Here is a 23,838-nt window from a genome sequence, read left to right as displayed (position 1 = left end):
GATGTATGAGATCAACAACATCAGCCGGGCACTTACATTGAGGCAACAACTTCTTCAAGTCAAAATGAGCAAAGGAGATTCAGTCATGTCCTTCTTCATGAAGATTTCAAAATTGAAGAACCAACTCAACGCCATTGGAAGCGAAGTTGTGGACAAAGATATTGTCATGATTGCTTTGAATGGTCTTCCTGACTCTTGCGATCCATTCATTCAAAGCATAAGTGGAAGAGCTAAATTTCCTTCCTTCGATCGCCTCCAGTCAGATTGCATTCAAGAGGAGTCACGCCTTGCTGCCAGAGGAATGCATAAAGGCTCTCATGGAGGAGATCAACATGTGCTTGCATCTCAACATGTCAAAAGAAAGGGAATCCATTGGAAGAAGAACAACTTCAAAAGAGATAGAGACTTCAGACCTCCTGCTTACGATTCAAGGAAGAAGCCAAGGTATCTTTCACGTGTCCGTTGCTTCAGATGCGACAAGTTTGGACACTATGCTAAAGAATGTCAAAATCCGCCCATGCAAGGAGAGGCCAACCTGAATGAAATTGCAAATTCAGAGGAGAATGAAGGCTACCTCTTCATTTCTGCTTTGTCCAGCAATGTGCCAACCGATAGCAACACTTGGTTGATAGACAATGGTGCATCTAGACACATCACGAGATATCGAGAGCATCTCTCAGACTTGATGGAGAAAGAGTCCAACCTTCATGTGATAATTGGTGATGATGCCCAGTATTCAGTAAGAAGGTTTTGGTAACACTTCTTTAAATTTGGAATCTGGCATGTCCTTGCATCTTAGTGATATTTTTTTTTTCCTGGAATTAAGAGGAATTTAATTTCTATTTCTGCCTAAGAAGATAAAGGTTATCAAATAGCATTTTCTGAAGGTAAAGTACTTGCATGGCCTAAGAAATCTAGTATTAAATCTGCTCATGTTATTGGAAATAGATATGATAGTTTGTATAAGCTTTCAGCTAACCCCATTCGAGCACTCATTCATGAAGCTTCTAAACCTAGCGAGCTATGGCATAGAAGGCTTGGCCATCTTCACTATCAAGCACTTCCCTCACTTGAAAAGATGGTTAAAGGTATGCCTAAACTTAGTCAATTTCATGATGATACTTGCAAAGGTTGTGAATTAGGTAAGAACACTAAAAGTCCATTTTTATAAAAGTGAAAGTAGAGCTAAGGAAAAATTTGCACTTGTTCATTCTGATCTATGCAGACCAATGTATGTTCCTTCACCTAGCGGATTTCTATACTATGTTACATTTATAGATGATTTTTCTAGAAAGACTTGGATTTACTTTCTAAAATCTAAAGAATCTGATGAAGTGTTAAGTAGGTTTAAAGAATTTATAGCCCTGGCTGAAAATATGTATGGTAAAAGGATTAAAGTGTTAAGATCTGACAATGGAGATGAATACACCTCAAGTGGCTTCAATGACTTTTGTAGAGACAAGAATTAAGAGGGAGTTTTGCGTCCCCTAAAATCCTCAGCAAAATGGTGCAGCTGAACGAAAGAATAGAGCCATTGTTGAAGCAGCCAAAGCTATGATTCACGATCAGAACCTGCAAACCTTCTAATGGGCTGAAGCATCCAAGACTGCAGTATACATTCAGAATAGATGGCCCCACCGTGTCCTGAAGAACATAACTCCCGAGGAAGCTTTCACTAGAGCCAAACCAGATATCAACCACCTAAGGATCTTTGGAAATCCTGTCTATGTTCATGTGCTAAAAGAAAAGAGGACTAAGTTAGAGCCTTCCAGGAAGAAGGGTATCCTTGTTCGATATAGTGAATCTTCCAAGGCATTTCGCATCTACATTCCTGGTCAAAGGTATATTGAGGTAAGTAGGGATGTCACCTTTGAAGAAAATATTGCTTTCAAGAAATCTAAGGGTTCTCTTATTGATAATGATAAAGAAGTTAATGATAATCAAAATATGGATATTGATACTAACCCTGAGATTCAGAGGGAGTCTATTGAGCCTCCCGAACCTATTGAGCATGATGATTCTCCTGAGCCTCTGGATCCAACTGATGGACCTAGAAATATTGCAGTTAGCAAGAAAAGGCCTCTTTGGGTTAGGAGCACAATTCAAAATGTAGAAAAGTTTGTAGCTCCTAGTGGCACTTTCAAAGAAAGTAAGAAACCTCAAAAATTCTCCAACTATGTTGCAATGATGTGCAACATCATTGAGACTGAACCATCCAGCATAGAAGAAGCTATGAACCAGCAAGTATGGAAATTAGCTATGGACGAAGATTATCAATCCATCATCAAGAATGATGTCTAGGACATTGTGCCTAGACCTAAAGGTACGTCTGTTGTTTCTTCCAAATGGTTGTTTAAAATTAAACATGTTGTTGATGGTAGTATAAAGAAATATAAAGCTAAATTTGTAGCTCGTGGTTTTTCTCAAAAGGAAGGCATAGATTATGAAGAAACATTTGCTCCTGTTGCTAGATATACTTCCATTAGAACAATTATAGCTATTAATGCAGCCAAAGGTTGGAAGTTACATCAGATGGATGTAAAGACTGTTTTCCTTAATGGTGTTATTGAGGAAGAAGTCTATATTGAACAACCTGAAGGTTATGAGATTCATAATAGAGAAACTCATGTGTGCAGACTAAAGAAAACTCTCTACGGCCTCAAGCAAGCTCCTCGAGCTTGGTATGAAAGAATTGATAAGTAATTGGTTAGTTTACGGTTTTGTAAGAATGATGTTGATCCTAACATTTACTTTAAAGTATTTAATGGTGAAATGCTAATTATGGTTTTATATGTGGATGATTTATTCCTAACTAATGAAGATAGTCTCATCATTAGGTGTAAGAAAGAATTAGCTACTAAATTTGAAATGAAGGATCTAGGTCTAATGCATTACTTTCTAGGGTTAGAAGTGTGGCAAAGACCTAATGAAATTATTCTAAGTCAAGGAAAATATACTATTGATATATTAAACAGATTTGGTATGATGGATTGTAAACCTATGTCTACTCCTATGGAAACTAACTTGAAGAAGTTGAGTATTTCTGCAGCTAATTCTGATTTTGCAGATCCTTCAGAGTACAGGCAATTGATTGGATCCTTGATGTATCTAGTCAACACTAGACCAGATATTTACTATGCAGTGAGTGCACTTAGCCAATTCATGAACCAGCCAAAGCATGTTCACTTGGTGGTAGCCAAGCACATCCTGAGATACTTGCGTGGAACAGTTGGCTATGGGCTGAAGTATCCAATCAACACAGTGATCAATTTGGAATGATACTCTAATTTTGATTGGGCTAGAAGTGTTATTGACAGGAAAAGCACTTCAGGAATTTGTTTCAGCTTGGGTTCCGCTATGATCTTTTGGGCCAGTAGGAAACAGTCCTCAGTTGCATTGAGTACTACAAAAGTTAAATACATTGCTTCAAGTGTGGCAACTAGAGAAGCAATTTGGCTTCGCAAACTTCTTGTTGGGTTGTTTGGACAACCTTGGGAATCCACTGTTATTTATTGTGATAATTAGAGTTGTATTAAAATGTCTAATAATCCCGTGTTTCATGACAGGTCAAAACACGTGGAAACTCATTATCACTATGTTCATGATATGGCACAAAGAGGTGCCATCCAACTGAAATATATCAGCACTGATGAACAGGTTTCAGATGTTCTCACCAAGCCTCTAGCTCAAGTGAAATTTGAGTACTTCAGAGAGAAGCTTGGAATTGTGGAGAACACAGCATTGATTGAGAGGGAGTCTCAATCTTAGTGATGCAATTTAGTTTGCATCTTCCACCCTCTGCGGGCAATGCAAGGTGGAGTCACCCTCTGCGGACAATGCAAGGTGACATTGTATCCTTCTCTGGGAGAAAGCTGAGGTGTAAGACCTCTTCATCCCTCTACGGGCAATGCAAGGTGGATCCATCCTCTGCGGGCAATGCAAGATGGACATCATGAAATGAGTTCACGATATTTATGTGTTTTATTGCAGGTATACTCTATGGAGCTTATACATTCATCCTTGCGGGCAATGCAAGATGAAGGTCATGAATGGATCATGACAAGTGGCAGCTATCCTCCCCAGCTAAGAGGCAGTGTTGAAAATTGTGGCTAGCTCGGATACCTGACTATTGAATTTTAATGTTGTCAGTGACAATTAAAATTCCTATGTATTATCTATCATGCAATCCGAACCATTTAGGGCTGGACCCAAACACATGTAACGTGAAGGCAAATGATGTAACTTAAATGACAATGTAAATAAATAAAATAATATGCAAGCCGACTTGGGTGATTGGCGCCAAAGGATGGATATAAAACAAACATCAAATGAAGTCATTATTCATCATCTTATGCGAATGTAATCTGCTCTCCAAACAGTGATCTCTCCTTCACCTATGCGAACTTGTCCAAGTCTATTGTGCGAAGTTATTAAGGCTGATTGTGTGGCGAAGTTGTCAAGATCATCATGCAAACTTGATGAAGACTCTTCTTGTGCGAATCTGATCAAGTCTTCCTTAGCCATCTGCTGTTAATAAGGGCTGCAATCTTCATTGTTGTGTAAAGAAAGATTGTGATCTGCTAACTCGCTGATTGTACAGCAATTTGAGATAAGTTCATTGCCTTGTAATTGCCTACATTTGAGATAATACATATTGAATTTTGAGGCTGGGTTTTTCACCTCCAAAAGGGAGGTTTTCCCAGGGTATTGGTGTGTCCTTGTCTTGTGTTTTCATTGTTTATTTACAGTCTGTTATAATCTGATTGCTTAAAATTAACAGTTTTTACCCCTTAATCAAAAAACATTCCACTTTAATGGAAACAACTATCCCAAAAATGATGGTGATGAATAGGTACGCCAACATGATTGATTATGATGTAACCACTCAAAATGCATATGCTTCATAACAAGACACAATCCAAGGACGGCTTTCCCACCACTATCAATGTTTCTCTACCATAGTCATGTACCAAAAGAAAGCAAAGCATCCACAAACAAAGTTGCCAACAACGAAATGTACCAACTAGCTTAACCAAAGATAAGCTCAAAGAATGGCAATGGCAAAGAGGTGTACCACCAACATATGTTATGTACAAATCTTGACATCATAAAAAAAAAAAACAACCACAAGAAAAGATAGATGCTATGAAGAAGTGACTAGAGTAATGGCACCACCTATAAGATACAGACAGATAAGACGACCTCAAACAAGATTTCAAATGTCCCCATGATCAATCACCAATTCATCCAAAATCAATTGTTACAATAGGCAACCAATCTAAGATTTTACTAAACCCCTAACATGGTAACACTCAAAAACATTCACCAATTCATCCACAATCAATTAACATAATAGGTGATCAATCTAAGATTTTGTCACCAAAACCCTAACATGGTGACACTAAAAAGCATTCCTCCAAGTAACTAAAGCTCATCCCAAGCATTTTTAGATAAACTCAAGATTTCACACTTCTAGAGATTTTATAAACTAATTAAAATATCATGCATCCAAAATGCCTTGTTAATTATCATTTGAATTTAATATAACTTCTTATTTACAAACTACAGAATTTTCAAACAAATATTCATCCTAATCATGAGTAAATGTTGATCTCTGCAATTGTCTCTGTATTTCCTGCTCATAAAAAGTTTACCTTGATGCTAGAATAGGTACAGGCACCGTTAGTGCTTGTGCAAGAGATAAGGAATTTGCTTCTTCTTGAGTTTCACATTCAGATTTTCCCTCCATGTATTGCAGTTCTAATGCCCGCATTTTTTTAGTCCATTTTGCCACAAAATAACCAAGCAAACAAAAGATAAAAGATGTATAGTTAAATATATTAGTATTCAGGAACTTGAGTATGAATGCATATAGAAGCTGAAGAAAATTGAAAATGCTTACCAATGACTCAACATACAGCCAAAAAATATGAAATCCCAAATAGAATACCTGCAAAACGGATCTTTCCCAAATGATCATAAAGCCAAGCAGTTATATTTGAATTATGCCGCAGAGAACAAGTGAATCATACAAATAATTTACAATATATATAGCCAAAAAGAATAAGCATCAGTGCATCCAAGGACTTAGATGTTTGGAACTACTTCCAACGGAGCCTAAGAGTACAAAACACTGAGTGTTTGTCTTTGCAACAACCAGTTACATTGAGCAAGGTGAACCTCCTAATATGACTGCAAACATAACTGAGCTCTGCATTGCCTTTAAATACAAAACAGTTGCCTACAGTTCCTTTTCCAAAAATCTTAGAAGAGAATCCAATGTTCACCATCGAAATTGGTTATAGCAATCCTGGCATGAACTCTATGATCCAATGAACATTAAAGACAATATATGGAAGATACATATATCTTGCATTTAGTAATTATTTATTAGAAAACTCCTTGGTGCATGACATTTGAGAGTCTGCACTGTAGAAATGGACTTCTTTTCAACATAGATGCCAGTCTGAGGGATGTCTGTTCAGCCAAAGTTGCCACAGACTTGCCCCCTGTGCCATCCCTTTATAATTAGGGCCTTCTTTCTCTCAGAACCAAAAGAGGTTTGATATATGGACTTTCAAAGTTTAGATGTTACAAATGTGCATCCCTTGGAAACATCAGGGTTTTCAGAGGTGATATGAGACAACCCTGATTAGCAGAACCAGTAACTAAGTTGAGTATTTGATCTTCATTCCTTGATGATGCAATTGTTTTTCAGAGGTGATATGAGACAACCCTGATTAGCAGAACCAGTAACTAAGTTGATTATTTGATCTTCATTCCTTGATGATGGAATTGTTTTTCAGAGGTGATATGAGACAACCCTGATTAGCAGAACCAGTAACTAAGTTGATTAATTGATCTTCATTCCTTGATGATGGAATTGTTTGCAGATGAGCTTTGAGCTCAGGCATGCTAATAAGTGTGATTGAACACTTAAGTGCCCATCCTAAACAGCTTAAAATCAAAAACAAAAAAAATGATTCTTGAGCTTTGACAGCCACAAAGTGATCCCCAGCCATAGCAAAACTTAGGCATCTAACAACCACGTTCCTTGCATTTTAGCTATGCATTTCACCAAATTAATATTATAAATGAGTTCAAATTTCAAATTTAAAGATATATTTTTCAGCTATGTACTTTTTCTGTGGCCTGTAGCTAGACTATACGTGCAGACCGCGTAACTCCCTCATGATCAATCTTCTATATCAATATATTTATCTTCTTTATCAATACATTTATTGATGCCTAAAATAATTTCACTTTTTATTTTAAAATTTTAAGGACGTTTTTCTTTACTGAACCCTAGCAAATTGTTGATGAATGAAACGAGTTCGGCAATGCGACATTACAATAGCTAAAATTAACACATCCAAATTAGTGGGTGCGACAGAGCCCACAAGCTGGTGATGAAATACTTTCTCAAGAGACATATAAACTATGCCATCTAAAACAAAAGTTGCCCTACAAAGAGAGATTTATCAGAAGACAAATTATCAAACTCTGTATTCGAAATCTTAAGAATAAATTCTAAGTGTGACCCAAGCACTACGAATCTTAAGAATGTCACCCAAACTCACCACACGAGATATTAAACGTGACCCGCAATCTCACCCAAAATGTACAGAGAAAAAAAATCACAAAGCAATAAATGCAAGCAGAGCTCCTAAGTTTTGATAAAGATACCCTGTTTTCGAAATGCGGTCACGACAAGAACTCAAATAAGTGGGATATTTCAGTGAAAAAAACAAAAAAGCATGTCCCATTCCTCAATTAGATGGAAACAAACGAAAAATAATTCTTACTAAGAATTATATGTACTAATATGAACCCTAAAATTCGTTTCTATGGCTTATGATATTTAGTAGAATCAGACAGCATTACAAGAGTGTTACTCACAGGAAATTAACAGCCTTGTTCGCTGTGAAAATTGAGTAGCATCGATTCCTCTGCAAATATCTGTCTGCAAAATACATTCTGAATTCATATTTATGTTTACAAGATGTCTTCTGAATTCAAATTTCTGTTTGAAAGGTCTCTTCTGAAAAAACATTGGCGGAATTTTGTAGACTTTTGTTGAGGAAATTCATACCTCACGTGTGCTTTTGTGCTCGTTTTCAAAATTCTAGACGACAAGGCAACCGACATTACGGTTTTTTTTCTTTGGCTGTTCTGAATTCTTTAAGCGCGACCTGAAACTCGTAAACGTTACATTGGACTTTCACAAAAACTTTTTTTTTTTTAATATTCAATCCATGTAATGAAAAATACAATAAAGAATGGCGGTCTATTGATTGTTAAAATATATATATGAACAATTGAACAATTGTATAATTTTTTTTCTTAATAGACATCTTTTAAATAAGGCTTTTACTGAAAAAATTTGGGTTTCTTCATATTGCAGGATTCAAAAGTCTCATTTGAAGTGTCTATTAAGAAAAAAAGAATATACAATTGTTCTAATATATATTTCTCTCATTATAAGTTATATTATGGTCTCAAAAAAATTGTACAACTCTTCTAATTAATAAGTAAATATTCAATGATTAAATACACATATACAAATGGACAATTATTAGTACACTTGTGAAATATTCTAATGGGTTTTTAATTTTCCATGTATAGATTACACTTATAAAGATATTGAGGGGGATAGGTATCTAAATAAAATCCAAGACCTCATTAACTCTAATATCATACAAGTGGATGGTGTGAATGACAAAGGAAATAAATATGTAGCACCACCTAATCAAAACTTGCAAATCTTTACCAATCCTTTGTCTTCCCATTCTACTAATGTTGTTGATCTTAATGGTATTCGTTATATAGACAATTAAACCCAATTCAACCAAGTTGAACATCGAGTCAATGTGATAGAACCTTTTTCCCAAGCAAGAGAAATGTAAGCCTAAATGTGAACCTAGTATCACCTTTACCCGAAGTGATAACTGAATTAATGCACTTGATGGACTACACTACATTACTACTAGAATTAATGACAAATTCGCATGTGGTCCAATTATTGATCCACCATGTATGGTTAATGTGGTTATAGAAAAATATCTTTACATATCTGAATTATATCAAGACACTTTAATAAATTTGAAGTCTTGATTAAAATCCAATAAAAATATCTATAACCCTTAAAGATAAAGTTGGACCTAAAAGCTTAGATGTTCTTTTTACCATTATCCCTACCTCAGACCAATTTCATATGAAGTTGGGTGATTAGGTTGGCTCAACTCCATGAAGGTAGTCCCTTTTGTAGTCCATAAGTGTTCAAAGTTCTCGTTTAAAGGACAATTGCATATTATATTTCAAAGTGGGTTCAAGTCATTGTCTAAACATGGAAACTTTATACTTGACTATGTTTTTCTTCAACAACCTCAACCAATTAATATGTCTGGGTTTAGGTTTAAGTTTGAATAACTATTAGGGATGACATATTAGAGTTAGGTTTAAAAGATTATTATAAATTTATAATTTATTTAAAATTTACACTTATTTATTTAAGAATAAAATATAATTTAAATAGTTTTAGGATGATTTGATAATAAGGTTAGTTTATAATTATTTTATTATTAATATTATGCTCTATAATTTAATGTTATTTTATACTCACATTCGATTGTTTAAGTGAATTATTTCCATGAAAATGTGTCTAATTATTGGTCTAAACACCTTTATGACTACACATACTTAAGGCATCAAAATTAATGATGATAACTTCAAACCTTAGGTTTAAGCAATCAATTAGTTGAGGACAATGCCATAATTTTTTTATAATTGTTTGGCATTGACACATGATTTTGAGAGGCACAAAGCTAGGGTCCATGACTACAAGGACATCTCCCCTAGATTTATCCTATAAACCCATCTCGAGATTTGGGTAATAGTTTTCTAATTAGATATTTGGGTGTTACATTTGTAGGTGATTTAACTCCTATTTTATAAGACCAATTCACAATTTAGCATATTATTTCTCTTATTAGTTCCCCAGGAACTATTGTGGAGGCAACAAGGTTAACCAATGATTAATCATTTTTCACTAAGCCAATTAAGTTATCTCATTTCTTTGCATAAATTTATTTACCAATATACATCATGTACAACTTGCATATTTTTTATATGAAATATTGATCTAAATTTTTTTTGGCAATCTGTGATTAGCATTGTAGGGCTTTGGCAAATGGGTTTGCATATACCAACATAACAAAACACGCTACCCGCAAGGTCTCTGCTAGTACATTGCAGGAGTTGCTGGAGCTGGTATAGGTAAACAGTTGGCTTCTCCCAAATTTTTCTATCCTTTGTGATCTTTTCTAGTGCCATTCAGTTTTATTGGTTCATGTATTTTGTATGCTAGTTACCGATGGAGCTGGTGGCATGAATAACATAGACCTCATGGTGGCAAACAATAATAGCCAATTTAAAGGAAATTTGGAGAACATATGATATTGTGGATAAAAAAACAGATGGAATGGTCATCAACCACCAACCTTGTCAGGTAACGATCCAGTTTACGACAACAATGGACCCGAATGTAGAGTTAGTTGTTTAAGAAAGACCAAATAGAAAGTCTCATAATACAATTCAAATAAATGGGATTGCAGGGGGAGAACAATTCCAGAGATGCTTGGAGGTGCCTCCATTGAGTAGGAATAGGTGCCTACACAATTGTTACAAAAGTCACACTTTATCAAACAATTTATATCAAAAAGTTATGGCCAAGAGTTCCATAAAACTAGGCAAGGATGCATTGCACAAGTAAAGATTTGGCTATAAAGGAAACATAACATAGATCCCACGAAACCAAAATATGGGTTGTGAATGAAATCGATTTTGTGCCAGAAAAGGAGCACATAAACATAAACAAACCATCTTCTTGGGATACATAAGCAAACATATCCTACTTGGTCTACATGTATATAGATGGATGTTCTCTAGATGACTCCTTGAGAAGAGATTGTATGAAGTTTTCCTATAGTTGGAAGTAGAGGTTTAGAATGATAATGGGTATACTGAAGGGAATTGAATTCTTACACCTAAATAAAATCATTCACGTTGATCTCAAGTCACATAATGGTCTGGTGGATGTCAATGATAATAATCGAGTAAAGCTTGTTGATTTTGGGTTTTCTAGGTATGTTGATTGGCATGGCACACACACCTCTCAATCTATAAAATAATAGGCACAAAAGGCTATTGTGCTCTAAATTAGTGTCGGAAAGACAAACTCTATTATAAACATGATGTTTATAGCTTTGGAATTGTTGTGTTAGAGATTATATTAGGGCATAAACATGTTGATCAAGCACGAGGTTACAACCAGTTCCAAATTCCAGGATATGTAAGGCACACGATAGAGTACAATTGTTTTAAGGAAGATGTTGACACTAAGATTAAATAGGATGGGTGGGACATCTTTGTTGTAGTAGATGTTGGGAAACCTGGTATGAATCTTATGCTCACATAACTAAGTTCTTTGTGTTAAGTTTATTTAACAACTACGATCAAGAGGATAGAAGAGATGAAGATATAGTCTGGAATTAAATTTGAACTATAGTAGTGCAAATGGAAAGGAAGCAAACACTTATTAATTTTGGTATTGTCCTCCTCCTTATTGTATGCAAGTAATATATATGTGAATGAGAGGGTACGTAGAGAAGAGATGTGTCTTTCCACGTGAGAAGACGCATCTCTCCCTACGTACCACTCATAATATCACAACACGTTTAACAAACGAATCTCTTGCTTAACTGATCGCGATTTATTATAAATCGTTTTAACCCCATCCTGTTAACATGAAGGGATGTAACTAGTGGCATAAAATAACATTCCCAACCTGATAACATGAAGGGGCGTGACCGGTGGCAATCACCGTGATGAATTTGATTTATTTATTGTTTATCATATATACTAATATGTTAACATGTAAGCATCGGAATTATGAAATTGTACGACTAACGTTACCAGAATTAATACTCCCTCTTAGCTAGGGAGGACATATTTCATGTTAGAGAAAATATCATAATTCATCCATTGATTGTGAAGAGAATAGATATCACACTATAGTGATATTCAAAGATATGGTTCAACAATGAATATCAAGTCTCATGATACTCACCATAACTCATAGTTATCAAGTAAGGTATGTGCACTGGCATCAAGTCACATGATGCCTACCATAATGATAATGATTCATGGCATGTCCATGAATATTATGTCCATAATATTCACTATGAAGATCTCTATCATAATTATGGTTTATTCAATGATACCAACCGACTGATATCTACCACAATGTCTCAAAAATATATACTATCATGACATGTCCACATATAGCAAGTCACATGATATCCATCAAGATAGATAAATTGATAATTGTAAAATTGTCACCTTGCAATATCAATTTGAAACAAGTGTTCATTACTGAAAAGTCATCACCCTTCAATAATGTTCACAGGGAGCCCATGAAGTCATGGAGTCACACACATGACAAATAAAAGAGTTTACACATTAAACATCTTAAATATATTAGTACATCAAAATAAATGAGACTCTATCTCAAAATTAAATAGCATTTTCAACCATACCAAGTTTATCTCTAAAGTGTTCAATCTTGATCCTGGAGAGAGGCTTGGTAAGAATGTCTCCAATCTGATCACCTATACTAATATAATTCAGTCAGATCACATTCCTTTCCACCATATCTCAAACATAGTAATAAGGAATCTCAATGTGTTTAGACTTGTCATGAAATATTGGATTCATTGAAAGCTTGATGCAACTCTAATTGTCACAATAGACAACAGTAGGATTTAAGGGTTGACCAAACAGTCCTACAAGCAATTTATGGAGCCATACTGCTTCTCTTGATCCCATGGAGGCTGCAATGTATTCACCTTCTATAGAACTCTAAGCAACTGAAGACTGTTTTCTACATATCCATGAGATCATTCCTGATCCTAAACTGAAGTACATCCTGATGTGCTTTTCCTATCAACTACGCTTCCAACCCAATCATAATCAGTGAATCCATGTAGGTCAAGGTCTACATGTTTATATTTCAAACCAAAACCAATAGTTCCTCGAAGATATCTCAGAATATGTTTTGCAGCAACAAGATATATTTCCATAGGTTCAAACATGAACTGACTTAGTGTATTAACAACATAACATATATCGGGTCTTGTGTTAACCAAATACATCAAAGATCCAATAATCTGTCTGTAGAGAGTAGGATTTGCAAACTCTGATTCTGTAACTGCTTCCTTTAGCTTGTGTGGATTGGCCTCCATAGGTGTGATCATGGATCTACAATCCATCATTCAAAATCTCTTGAGTATATCAATGGTGTATTTTCCTTGATTAAGGATTATACCATTTGCCTGCTGCCAAACTTCCAACCCAAGAAAGTAGTGAAGAATTCCTAAATCCTTCATATCAAACTCAGAGGCTAATTCTTTCTTACACCGAGAAATATGATTATCCTCTCCTGCGATTAGTAGATCATTGACATAAAGAATAAGAATTAATAATTCACCATTTATTACTTTGTAGTAGAGATTTGGATCTAATTCATTCTTGGAAAACCCTAATTCCAAGAGATAGTGATCAATTCTTTCATACCATGCTATGGGGGCCTGTTTAAGTCCATATAGGGCTTTCTTTAATTTGCAAACATGTGATTCAACCTTATGAATAATAAAACCTTCAGGTTGTTACAAATAAACTTCTTCTTCAATCTTACCATTCAGAAAAGCAGTCTTAACATCCATTTGATGGACTTTCCATCATTTAGATGCTGCAATAGCCAAAACTGCTCGGGCAGAAGTGTATCTGGCAACATGAGCAAATGTCTCTTCATAGTCAATACCTTCTTTCTGTGAGAAACCTCTAGCAACAAACCTTGCTTTATGCTTCTCAATGTTGCCATCTGCTGCATGTTTGATTTTGAAGAGCCATTTAGAAGATACCACATATTTGCCTTTAGGCCTAGGCACAATATCCCATACATCATTTTTCAGAATTGACTGATACTCTTTTGACATAGCATCTTTCCAAACTTTGTGATTGAGAGCATCTCTAACACAGGAAGGTTCTGCATCAATGGTCTCACTCATCAAGGCAACATAACTGGAAAATAGATTAGGTCTCTTACTTTCTCTAAAGGTCCCGTTTGGAGTAGCATCATTTTCAGCTTCTCGAAGCATCTTTTTAGCCCAAAGTGGTCTCTTCCTAGTTTCGAGATAATGTTCTTCCAAAGGTAAGTCTTGAACTTCATGCTTAGCATTTACAGGGGTCTCCCTCTGAATCTTAGGGGTAGGATCTTCATCCATGCTTGTAGGAGGAACTTGGTGTTCTAATTCATTAGAGCTTTTGGACCTCCTGAATGCCATGTCTTCTTCAAAGATGACATCTCTACTTAGTTCAATTTGCCTTTGTTCAGGTATGTATACTCTGTAGGCCTTAGAGGTTTCGTTGTACCCAACAAATACCCCTTTCTTTCCAAAAAGTTCTAATTTTGATCTCTTTTCTTTGGGAACATGAATATAGACTGGACACCCAAAGATCTAAAGATGACTTATGTCAGGTTTGTTACCAGTAAAGGCTTCTTCAGGGGTTTTATTATCAAGAAGAGAATGAGGACATCTATTTTGAATGTACACAACTGTCTTAGATGCTTCAACCCAGAATGAGGTTTCCATATTTTGGTCAAACAACATACCCCTAGCAGCTTCTACTATAGTCCTATTCTTTCTTTCAGCTGCCCCATTTTGTTGTTGGCTATAAGGTACAGTTAACTCCCTCTTAATCCCAACATTTATACAATAATCTTTAAACATATTAGAAGTGTATTCCCCCCCATTGTTTGTTCTTAAGGTTATGATTTTCTTACCTATCATGTTTTTTGCGAGAGCTTTGAATTCCTTAAATTTAGAAAGGATTTCTTCAAACTCTTTGTACCTTAGAAAATATATCCAGGTCTTTCTATAATAATCATCTACAAATATTACATAATATAAAAATCCTCCTAAGGAGGGTATAGACATGGGTTCACATAAATCAAAATTAACTAATTCTAATACATTTTTGGATTTATTGTTACTAGAATTGAAAGACCCTTTAGTATTATTTCCCAAGGCACACCCCTTGCATGCTCCTTCAGAACTATGACTTAGCTTGGGTAAGCCAATCACCATCTTCTCTATCTTAGGTAGGGCATGGAAATGAAGGTGCCCTAATCTTCTGTGCCAAAGTTCATTCGAATCTGGAGTCTCATGAATCAAGGCTTGAGGTGGAGTGGTGCAAAGTCTGGAGAGGCTCCCTTGTCTTACTCCAATGGTGTCGACTTTCTTGATGGTGGAGTTCTTTGGCCAAGCAAGTACCTTTCCTTCCATAAAGGTTAATCTGTAACCCTTATCTTCAAGTGCAGAAACTGAGAGAAATTGAGACAAGGTTTCTCTTTATACTAGGTACAAATAGAACTCAAGTCAACTGTAGGGATATGCCTGACTTTAGGTTGATATTGCAGGTTCCTATTCCCATAACTGGATAATTTGAGTCATCACCAATTGTCACTTCTTCATTTGAATTTTCCACAAGTGTATCTAGGTGCTCACGAAATCCAGTGATGTGTCGAGATGCTCCGCTGTCAATCACCCATGTGTTGGAACTGGAGGTGACTTGACTAGAGAGGGCTAAGTAGAAGACCAGTCTCTCATAATCACTCCCTCTCTTAACTTCTACCATTGAAGCCTGTTGCTTGATCCTATCTGGACATTTCATTGCATAGTGTCCATATTGGTCACATCTGAAACATTTTACTTCATAAATGTCTCTCTTCTTCTTTGAAGACCTCTTTCCATTTGAGTCGTTGTCCCTTTTTCTCTTAAAGTTCTTCTTCTTTCCTTTATTGTTGGAATTGGAGTTTAGAACTTGAATGTCTCCATTGCCATTGTTTTGTTTTATTCCTCATGTGACAAGCCGAGATTCCTCTTGAATGCAATCGGTTTTCAATCTATCAAACTTAGGAAATTTAGAACAAGCACTGGTTCCTTGAATGAACAATTCCCACGAGGTAGGAACTCCATTTAGGGCCATCATAGCAAGTTCTTTGTTGTCTACTAGATGTCCAATAGTGGATAGTTGGTCCCTAAGCTCAGTGATCCTCAAGAAATAGGATGTAACTGTATCTCCTTTATTCATCTTTATATGGTGTACTTGATTCTTCAAGGCGAGATCCCTGCTAGTGTTGTTGATTTCATAAATGTAAGATAGGGCTTTGAACATATGAAAAGTCATCTCATGTTTAGAAATAACTAGCACAATGTGGTCTCTCACTAAATCCACGATTATCTTAAGAGCCTTCTCAGTGTCCTTGCTCCACTGAATTTTCTCTGTATCATCAGAGGGTTCAGGAATTTCACTTTTGACATGGGAGTCAATTTTATTTTCTTTCAAAACAAGCACGATCTTGAATTTCCAAGATACAAAATTTGATGCTCCATCTAGTCGATCTTCAAACCTAACTCCGGTTGCCATTAGGATTATAGGAATGTTATCTACTAAGAGTCGGGTCAATGTCTATATGATCGTTACAGAATTTAATTTGATCTTCCTTAACTTAGCTCTGATATCATGTTAAGTTTATTTAAATTACGTGATCAAGAGGATAGAAGAGATGAAGATATAGTCTGGAATTAAATTTGAACTGCAGTAGTGCAAATGGAAAGGAAGCACAACACTTATTAATTTCGGTATTGTCCTCCTCCTTATTGTATGCAAGTAATATATATGTGAATGAGAGGGTACGTAGAGAAGAGATATGTCTTCCCACGTGGAAAGACACATCTCTCCCTATGTACCACTCATGATATCACAACACGTTTAACAAACAAATCGCTTGCTTGATTGATCGCGATTTATTATAAATCATTTTAACCCCAACCCATTAACACGAAGGGGTGTAACCGGTGGCATAAAATAACATTCCCAACCCAATAACATGAAGGGGTGTGACCAGTGGCAATCACCATAATGAATTTGATTTCTTTATTGTTTATTGTATATACTAATATGTTAACATGTAAGTATCGGAATTATGAAATTGTACGACCGACGTTACCAGATTCAACACTTTGACAATAACCATAAAAATTATAATTTCATATCTTCTTACAACAATTAATTTCTTGAAGATATATACATTGCAATTGATAAACATTCACAACCACATTGCAAATTGATAAGGAGTTGGTAAGGAGATAATGTTTGGATTTGGCAAGTAGTCAAAAGCTAGATTTGTTGGGTGAGTTACTCTGTAGAAACTTCACAAGCAAGTGCTCAGCAAAAACTAGCAAGGTAATAGAAAGTTTTTTCCTCCCATATTATTGACTTGAATGATGTTTGAACAATTTTCCTAGTTTTGCTTTATCATGAATAATTTTGGTAGTATTTTTTCATGATTGAAGAGGATAGAATGTATGCACTAAAGAAGGTGTTGATCCAAACTAATGAGCAAATGTAGTTGGTGAAACAAGAGATACAAGTGCCATCTCTTCTAAACCATTCTAATATGCTTTCTATTCTTGATCACTCCATCATTGTAGCGAAGGTTGTGTCCTTATCACTTATATTTATTACATTTGTTTGGTCATTTTAAACACATTTAGGATCATCTTGATTTTTTTATGGGGATGTTTGATGATTTGTTCAACCATGTAACCTTCCTTTCTTCCATTATTCAACAATTTAACTAAACAATTTCTTCTTTAGATCCAAGAGGACTCCCTTATTGGTTTTATTATTGAAAACAACAAACATGGGCAAAAACAAAAACAAAAACAAAACCGTCCTTGCATTCTTTGGCAGGAACTTTGTTTCTTTGCAACACTTGTTTATTAAGTGTTTGAAATTGCGGTTTTGATAGTTGATTTATAAATATTGTTGTGCCAAAACCTTTTAATAAAAAGTAGTAGTGATGCTAGTTATCTTTTTTTTTTTTTTTTAAATTTATCATGAGATAGCCCAACGACCTAGCCACACCTTGCCTCGATCTTACTTTTTGCCAATTTTGGGGGTATAGAGGCTAGAGCAAGTTGAGGCAAGAATACCTTGATGGATGATTGAGTGGGCTCAAAGAACTCAACCACTAGTAAATGTAGCCGACGAGAGTTGAACCTTGGAATTACATGGGAGGAACACAAAGCCTTCACACCCTTACCATCCATCCGAGCTTGGGCTAAAGCCCACTTATCTTTTATGTTATTATTATTCATTTATTGTATTAAATTTATAAATGTAAACAAATGTCTTATACTCGCTAAAATGAATATAGGAAACATCAAAATTTAATAGACTTTAATAAATAAAATTGTAAACAATTCCCTTAAAACAATAATATGATTATTAATAATGAAAATTTTATTTATTTATTTCTAAATTTAGAAAAAAAATATTTGTTGAGAATGGGTGTCTCAAACTTACTGGTTGAAATCTCGAACAAATGGCACTTGGTCTTTGGAATGAGCATTTTAGTTTGAATAACCTTCGTGTTATGCAATCGACCAGAGAAGCAGTGATTTCAGTATAGTGTCTGAGTTCATTATGATACTCCAAGTAGTCGGTCGAAGTCATTTTGTTTTGCCGATGAGTCCCTTTCTAGTGTAACTTTTGCATTGTTTGGGCGACATGAAACTGTATATCGATATAACTTGTAGATTTGGTATGTCTCCTACAACAGTCAACCGAAGTAAGGGTGTTACACCGACTAGACCAAGTTCGATATAGTTTTGTTGAAGTCTTGGTGACAAAAAGGTGTTCGACATGACATTAAATTTCACTGAGACTTACCAAGCCAGTATCGCACAAAGGTGTTATCAGTTGAACATGAGACTTCAGTAACCAAAGTCACCTTTCTAATAAAGGGTGATCAACTGATAAGAGTCTGGTGCAAGGCCCACTATTAGGGATCGGATGGAACAGATCTTGAAGAACTAAAGTTATACTTCCATCATGTGGCAATCCACCGATAAGAGTCTGATGCAGGGCCCACTATCGGGGATTGGAGATCGCGTGGAACAAAGCTTGGAGAACTAGTGAGTTACACTTCTATCGGGTGACAATATGTCGATATCCTTTGAGACTTGGTGGAGACTTGGTGGGGACCACGATGGAATCATTTTGGCTTTTCGAGTTGTTTGTTGACAATTGGCGGAAACTGGAATGACTTAGAGGAAGCGATGGCGACAACGTGTGTGTTATTAACAATTTGGGAAGTTCAACAATTGAGCAATTGAAACGAACTATTTTTCAATAGAGACATATAAAATGTTTGGAAAACAATTGCAATTGGTAGAATCGTGTGAGGATGATTTGTATCATTGTGAAAAAGAGGATTGTAGCAATCAATTGGTAATTCTGTAAAAGTTGAATTGAAAAGCCAATTATGATTGTAATCTTCTATACTGCTCCCCAAATAGAGATCGGACCAAAGGTCTAGAACTTGTATGTAATTGTTTTATTGTAATATAAGAGATTACTTTGGCGTGTGGGTTTTTCTCCCGTAAGGGTTTTCCCTCGTGAAGTCTGGTGTACATCTATGTATTTGTGTTATTTATGTTGCTTTGTTTATCCTATAGTGTGCATCTTAGTTGCTATAATTCAAATTTCATCTGCTCTATTTCTCTAAGAAATTAACATTAGGAAGGCGTATTCTACATTCTACTTTCCTTACAATATTATTCATTTAAGTATACAAATTAAATAAAATATTTTATTTAGATTTAAGTAAAAATAAATTGATATCTAAAATTTTAGACATTCAAAATATATTTTAGTTTATATTATAGAGAAATAGATTTTATAAATTTCAGAATAAATTATATATTTAAATATACTTTTAAAAATAATAAAAAAAACAATTTATTTTTTCTAATGATGAAAAGCATTTATTTTTATCACAATAATTGTTTTTTTTATAAAGCTTGTAAGCAATTGCTCATTTAACAATCTTGTTCAGAAGACAGAAGTCTCCCACTTCGGGGTAAAAAACATCATTATATCCGTTGGGACGGTCTGCAGAGTTAAAAATAGAAAGCTAAATCGACTTCTATGGGATTGTGCAGTGCGGATGGCACTACGATTCTCTCTATCTACATGGAGTCGTAGAGAGAAAAACGTTCTTTTCATTTTCAGGCTCGCATATTTTGGCACATCTGCCATTTCACTGAAAACAGGGCTGAAACTAATCTCAAAACAAGCGAATCAACCACAGAGCAAGGAAAGACAATCGAAGGATGTGCTTTGTGATTTACTTATGATGGACAGGCAACACATACTACCCGACGCGTACACATATGCTTCTGTTTTACAGCAGTGCATCGATGCGAAAGCCGTTGCAGAGGGAAAGCGGCTGCACGCCCACATGGTACAATCTGGTTTTGATCCTGATGTATATTTAGCTACCAAACTAGTGGTTATGTATTCCAGGTATGGATTCTTACTGGATGCACGCCAATTGTTCGACAAAATGCTTGAGCGAAATTCGGTTTCATGGAGTTCCCTTGTCGTAGGATACGCTCAACATGGTCAGGGCGAGGAGGCGTTGGTTTTTTTCAATGAGATGAGACGGGAGGGGATGAGGCAAGACGAATACAGTTTCTCCAGCGTTCTCAAGGGATGCGCTGGATTAGGCATTCTGGAGCAAGGAAAACAGGTACATCAGTGCATGATAAAGTCGGGACATGAATCAAATATAGTTATAGGCAGTGCACTTGTAGACATGTATGTAAAATGTGGTAGTGTAGAGGATGCACGCAATGTGTTTGACAACATGTCTCAACGGGATGTGGTCTTGTGGACGAGTATTATTGCAGGTCATGCTCAGAATAAGCGTGGAAATGATTGCCTTGAGCTTTTCAAACAAATGCTGTGCACAGATGTGAAGCCGAACCATTTCACGTTTGGTGGCGTTCTCATGGCATGCTCGAGCCTGGAAGCCCTTGAACAAGGCAAACAAATTCATGGATGGCTGGTTAAGAGCGGGCTACTTGTAAATGTGGTTTTGGGTAACGTGCTAACTGACATGTATTGCAAATGTGACAGTGTCAAGGATGCGCGCCAAGTGTTTGACGAAATGCCGCAAAAAACCGAGGTATCATGGAATGCTCTGATTGCTGGATATGCACAGCAAGGTCACGAGAATGAAGCTTTGAGATTTTTTGATCAGATGCAGCAGACAAATATGAAGGCGGATAAGATCACATTCATAAGCCTTCTCAAGGCATGTGCAGGCTTAGCAAACAAAAAAGGAGGAGAAAAGGTTCATGCTTCAGTAATCAAGAATGGATTAGAGTCTCAAGAGGTTACGGAATGTGCCCTTATTGATATGTATGCCAAATGTGGGAGCTTAGATGATGCACGGTTTATCTTTGATGAAATATCTAGTTACAACATGGTTTCAGGGAACACAATGATAACAGCATATGCTCAGAGTGATCTAGGAGAGGAAGCTTTAGAAGTTTTCCATCAAATGCAGCAGGCAGGCATGAAATCAGATCTGTACACCTTTGCGAGTCTTTTGCAAGCATGTGCAGGCATAGCAGACCTTGATCTAGGTAAACAAATTCATTCTCACATAGTCAAAATTGGACTTGAATTGGATGTTGCTTTTGAGAATTCTCTCATTAATATGTATGCGAAGTCTGGCAGCATTGAGGATGCTCGTCAAGTTTTTGAGGAAATGCCTGAAAGAAGTGTTGTCTCATGGACCTCAATTATTATAGGATATGGCAAACACGGTCTTGGAAGGGAAGCCATCCAAATTTTCGAGAGAATGCAACAGACTGGCATGAAAATGGATCATGTTACTTTCCTCGCTGTTTTATTTGCGTGCAGTCATGCAGGTCTTGTAGATGAAGGTTGGCAATACTTCCATTCAATGAGCAGGGAGCATTGTATAGCACCAAGAGCTGAGCACTATGGTTGCATGATTGACCTTCTTGGTCGTGCCGGGCTATTGGATGAGGCATACGATTTTATAATGAAAATACCAATTGAACCTAATGCAGAAATGTGGGGAGCATTGCTTGGTGCCTGCATAAATCATGCTAATACAAAGCTAGGGAAGCTTGTCGCAGAACGTCTATTTGAGTTAGATCCTCAAAAGGCTGCCAACTATGTTGCATTGTCAAACATATATGCAGCAGTGAGCGAGTGGGAAGAAGTAAAAAAGATAAGAAATTTAATGAAAGACAGGGGTGTAATAAAGGAGCAAGGACGTAGCTGGATTATCGTCGATAAGAAATTACATGAATTCTGTGTAAAGAGACACATTGTACCCACAAACGGCAGAGATTCATGCACAATGAGCTAATTTGGCTGCAGAGATGGATGAAACAAGGGTATGCACCCAACACAATTTCTCAATTGCATTATGTTGAGGAAGAGCAGAAGAAAGGCATTATATGCTACCACAATAAGAAGGTTTAATCAAGATAAGTCATAGGATTCCTATACAAATATTTCAAAACTTCCACCTTTTTGCTGACTGCCACCCTGCAGGTAGGTTTATATCTAGGACCGTTTCTCGAAATTGTTGTAAGGGATGCCATTCTCTTTTGTCATATGAACCATGGATCGTCTGGAGAAATCATTTCCTACATTTAAGGACCTAGCACGTGGATCTCAAGAGGATTACTGAGTATAGCACGTTACAGTGAAAAAATTAGGCCCGCACATAGGGAAATCAGGAATACTTTCAGGCTTTCCCTAGAGGAAGTTTCCAAGCAAGGAAAAAAGGCAGTCCAAAGAGGAATTTTCAATCTCTGTTAGGGAGGTATGACCTGTCATGGATTGATGTTCTAGTTACAAGATCAGTGGCGTGGACTTGGAATCTGCTTACTCAACAATAGGAGTTGACTGCGATGATTTCGGAGTTAGTTCCAACTTCCAGATTCTTGAAGTCAGGTTTTATGACTTCCATCCTCTTTTTAGCTTAATTTCTCACTCTTAATGACAGCATTCTCGCTGCTTAAATTCCCACCAGACAGGAGCGTTTTGATTTCCTGCAGCAGTATCAAGAAACCAATGAGCACATCAAAAGGGGAGTTACGAAATTGCCCATAAGGCAAGGCAACACTGAGAATGTCATTAGTTTCAAGTTGAATACATTTGGGAAATTTCAATCAGCAAGAGTACAATCTATCAGACTCTTTCAACAATTAAATTCATTTTACTTTCAGTCTTCATTCCTCTGTCACTTCTTTCAAGTTGAATACATTTGGGAAATTTCAATCAGCAAGAGTACAATCTATCAGACTCTGTCAACAATTAAATTCATTTTACTTTCAGTCTTCATTCCTCTGTCACTTCTTGGAGATCCAAGAAATCAGCAAGAGTCCAATCTATTAGACTCTATCAACAATTAAATTCATTTTACTTTCCGTCTTTATTCCTCTATCACTTCTTGGAAATCCAAGAAAACAAAACTACAATATGATTTAAGAATGAATTAAAATTTATTGTCCACAAAGTAAACTGAGCGACTTATTTATGTATTTTAATCGAAGTTTCAGCCTGCACACAACTCGGTTTATTTATGATTGTGAATGAATAAAAATATGAAACCAAACAACATGATTTTTATTCATTCACCATCATAACTAGGTGTCATAACTAGGTGTCGTAACAGACACTGAATATTTTAGGCTTCAGCTATTTAATTATATATATATGTGAAAATACAAAATTCAAATGATATGAAATGAAATGAAGGATTTTAATAATGTTCACAAGGTTAAAGCAGTCGATGGGATCCACGGACAGCGCACA

The 23,838-nt window shown here is 36.1% G+C and overlaps 2 protein-coding genes across 20 annotated transcripts in view; one reads left to right on the top strand and one right to left on the bottom strand.

Annotated features, from left to right (window-relative positions):
* LOC131079407 (uncharacterized) overlaps positions 1-8,249 on the bottom strand; it is a 108,673-nt gene extending 100,424 nt beyond the window's left edge. For 15 of the 19 annotated variants that reach the window (XM_059207121.1, XM_059207123.1, XM_059207118.1 and 12 more), the window contains exons 1-4: positions 8,093-8,249; positions 7,900-7,963; positions 5,903-5,950; positions 5,655-5,760 (exon numbers count right to left, since the gene is read on the bottom strand). In XM_059207121.1, coding sequence (XP_059063104.1) covers positions 5,655-5,749 — 95 coding nt within the window. In that variant the 5' untranslated portion in view covers positions 5,750-5,760; positions 5,903-5,950; positions 7,900-7,963; positions 8,093-8,249. Of the gene's footprint in view, positions 1-5,654; positions 5,761-5,902; positions 5,964-7,884; positions 7,964-8,092 lie in introns of all 19 variants that reach the window. The other 4 variants (XM_059207124.1, XM_059207128.1, XM_059207119.1 and 1 more) reach the window with 3 other exon arrangements.
* Positions 8,250-20,026: 11,777 nt separating this feature from the next.
* On the top strand, positions 20,027-23,544 carry LOC131079405 (putative pentatricopeptide repeat-containing protein At3g25970). The gene has a single exon (XM_058017324.2). It carries the CDS (start codon positions 20,138-20,140, stop codon positions 22,379-22,381), a length of 2,244 nt encoding a protein of 747 aa, XP_057873307.2. The 5' UTR covers positions 20,027-20,137; the 3' UTR covers positions 22,382-23,544.
* The last annotated feature ends 294 nt before the right edge of the window (positions 23,545-23,838 follow it).

This window comes from Cryptomeria japonica, chromosome 6 (assembly GCF_030272615.1).
Source record: "Cryptomeria japonica chromosome 6, Sugi_1.0, whole genome shotgun sequence".
NCBI lineage: Eukaryota > Viridiplantae > Streptophyta > Pinopsida > Cupressales > Cupressaceae > Cryptomeria > Cryptomeria japonica.
Note: the sequence above shows the minus strand (reverse complement) of the source record. Positions and strands in the feature narration are given on the sequence as shown.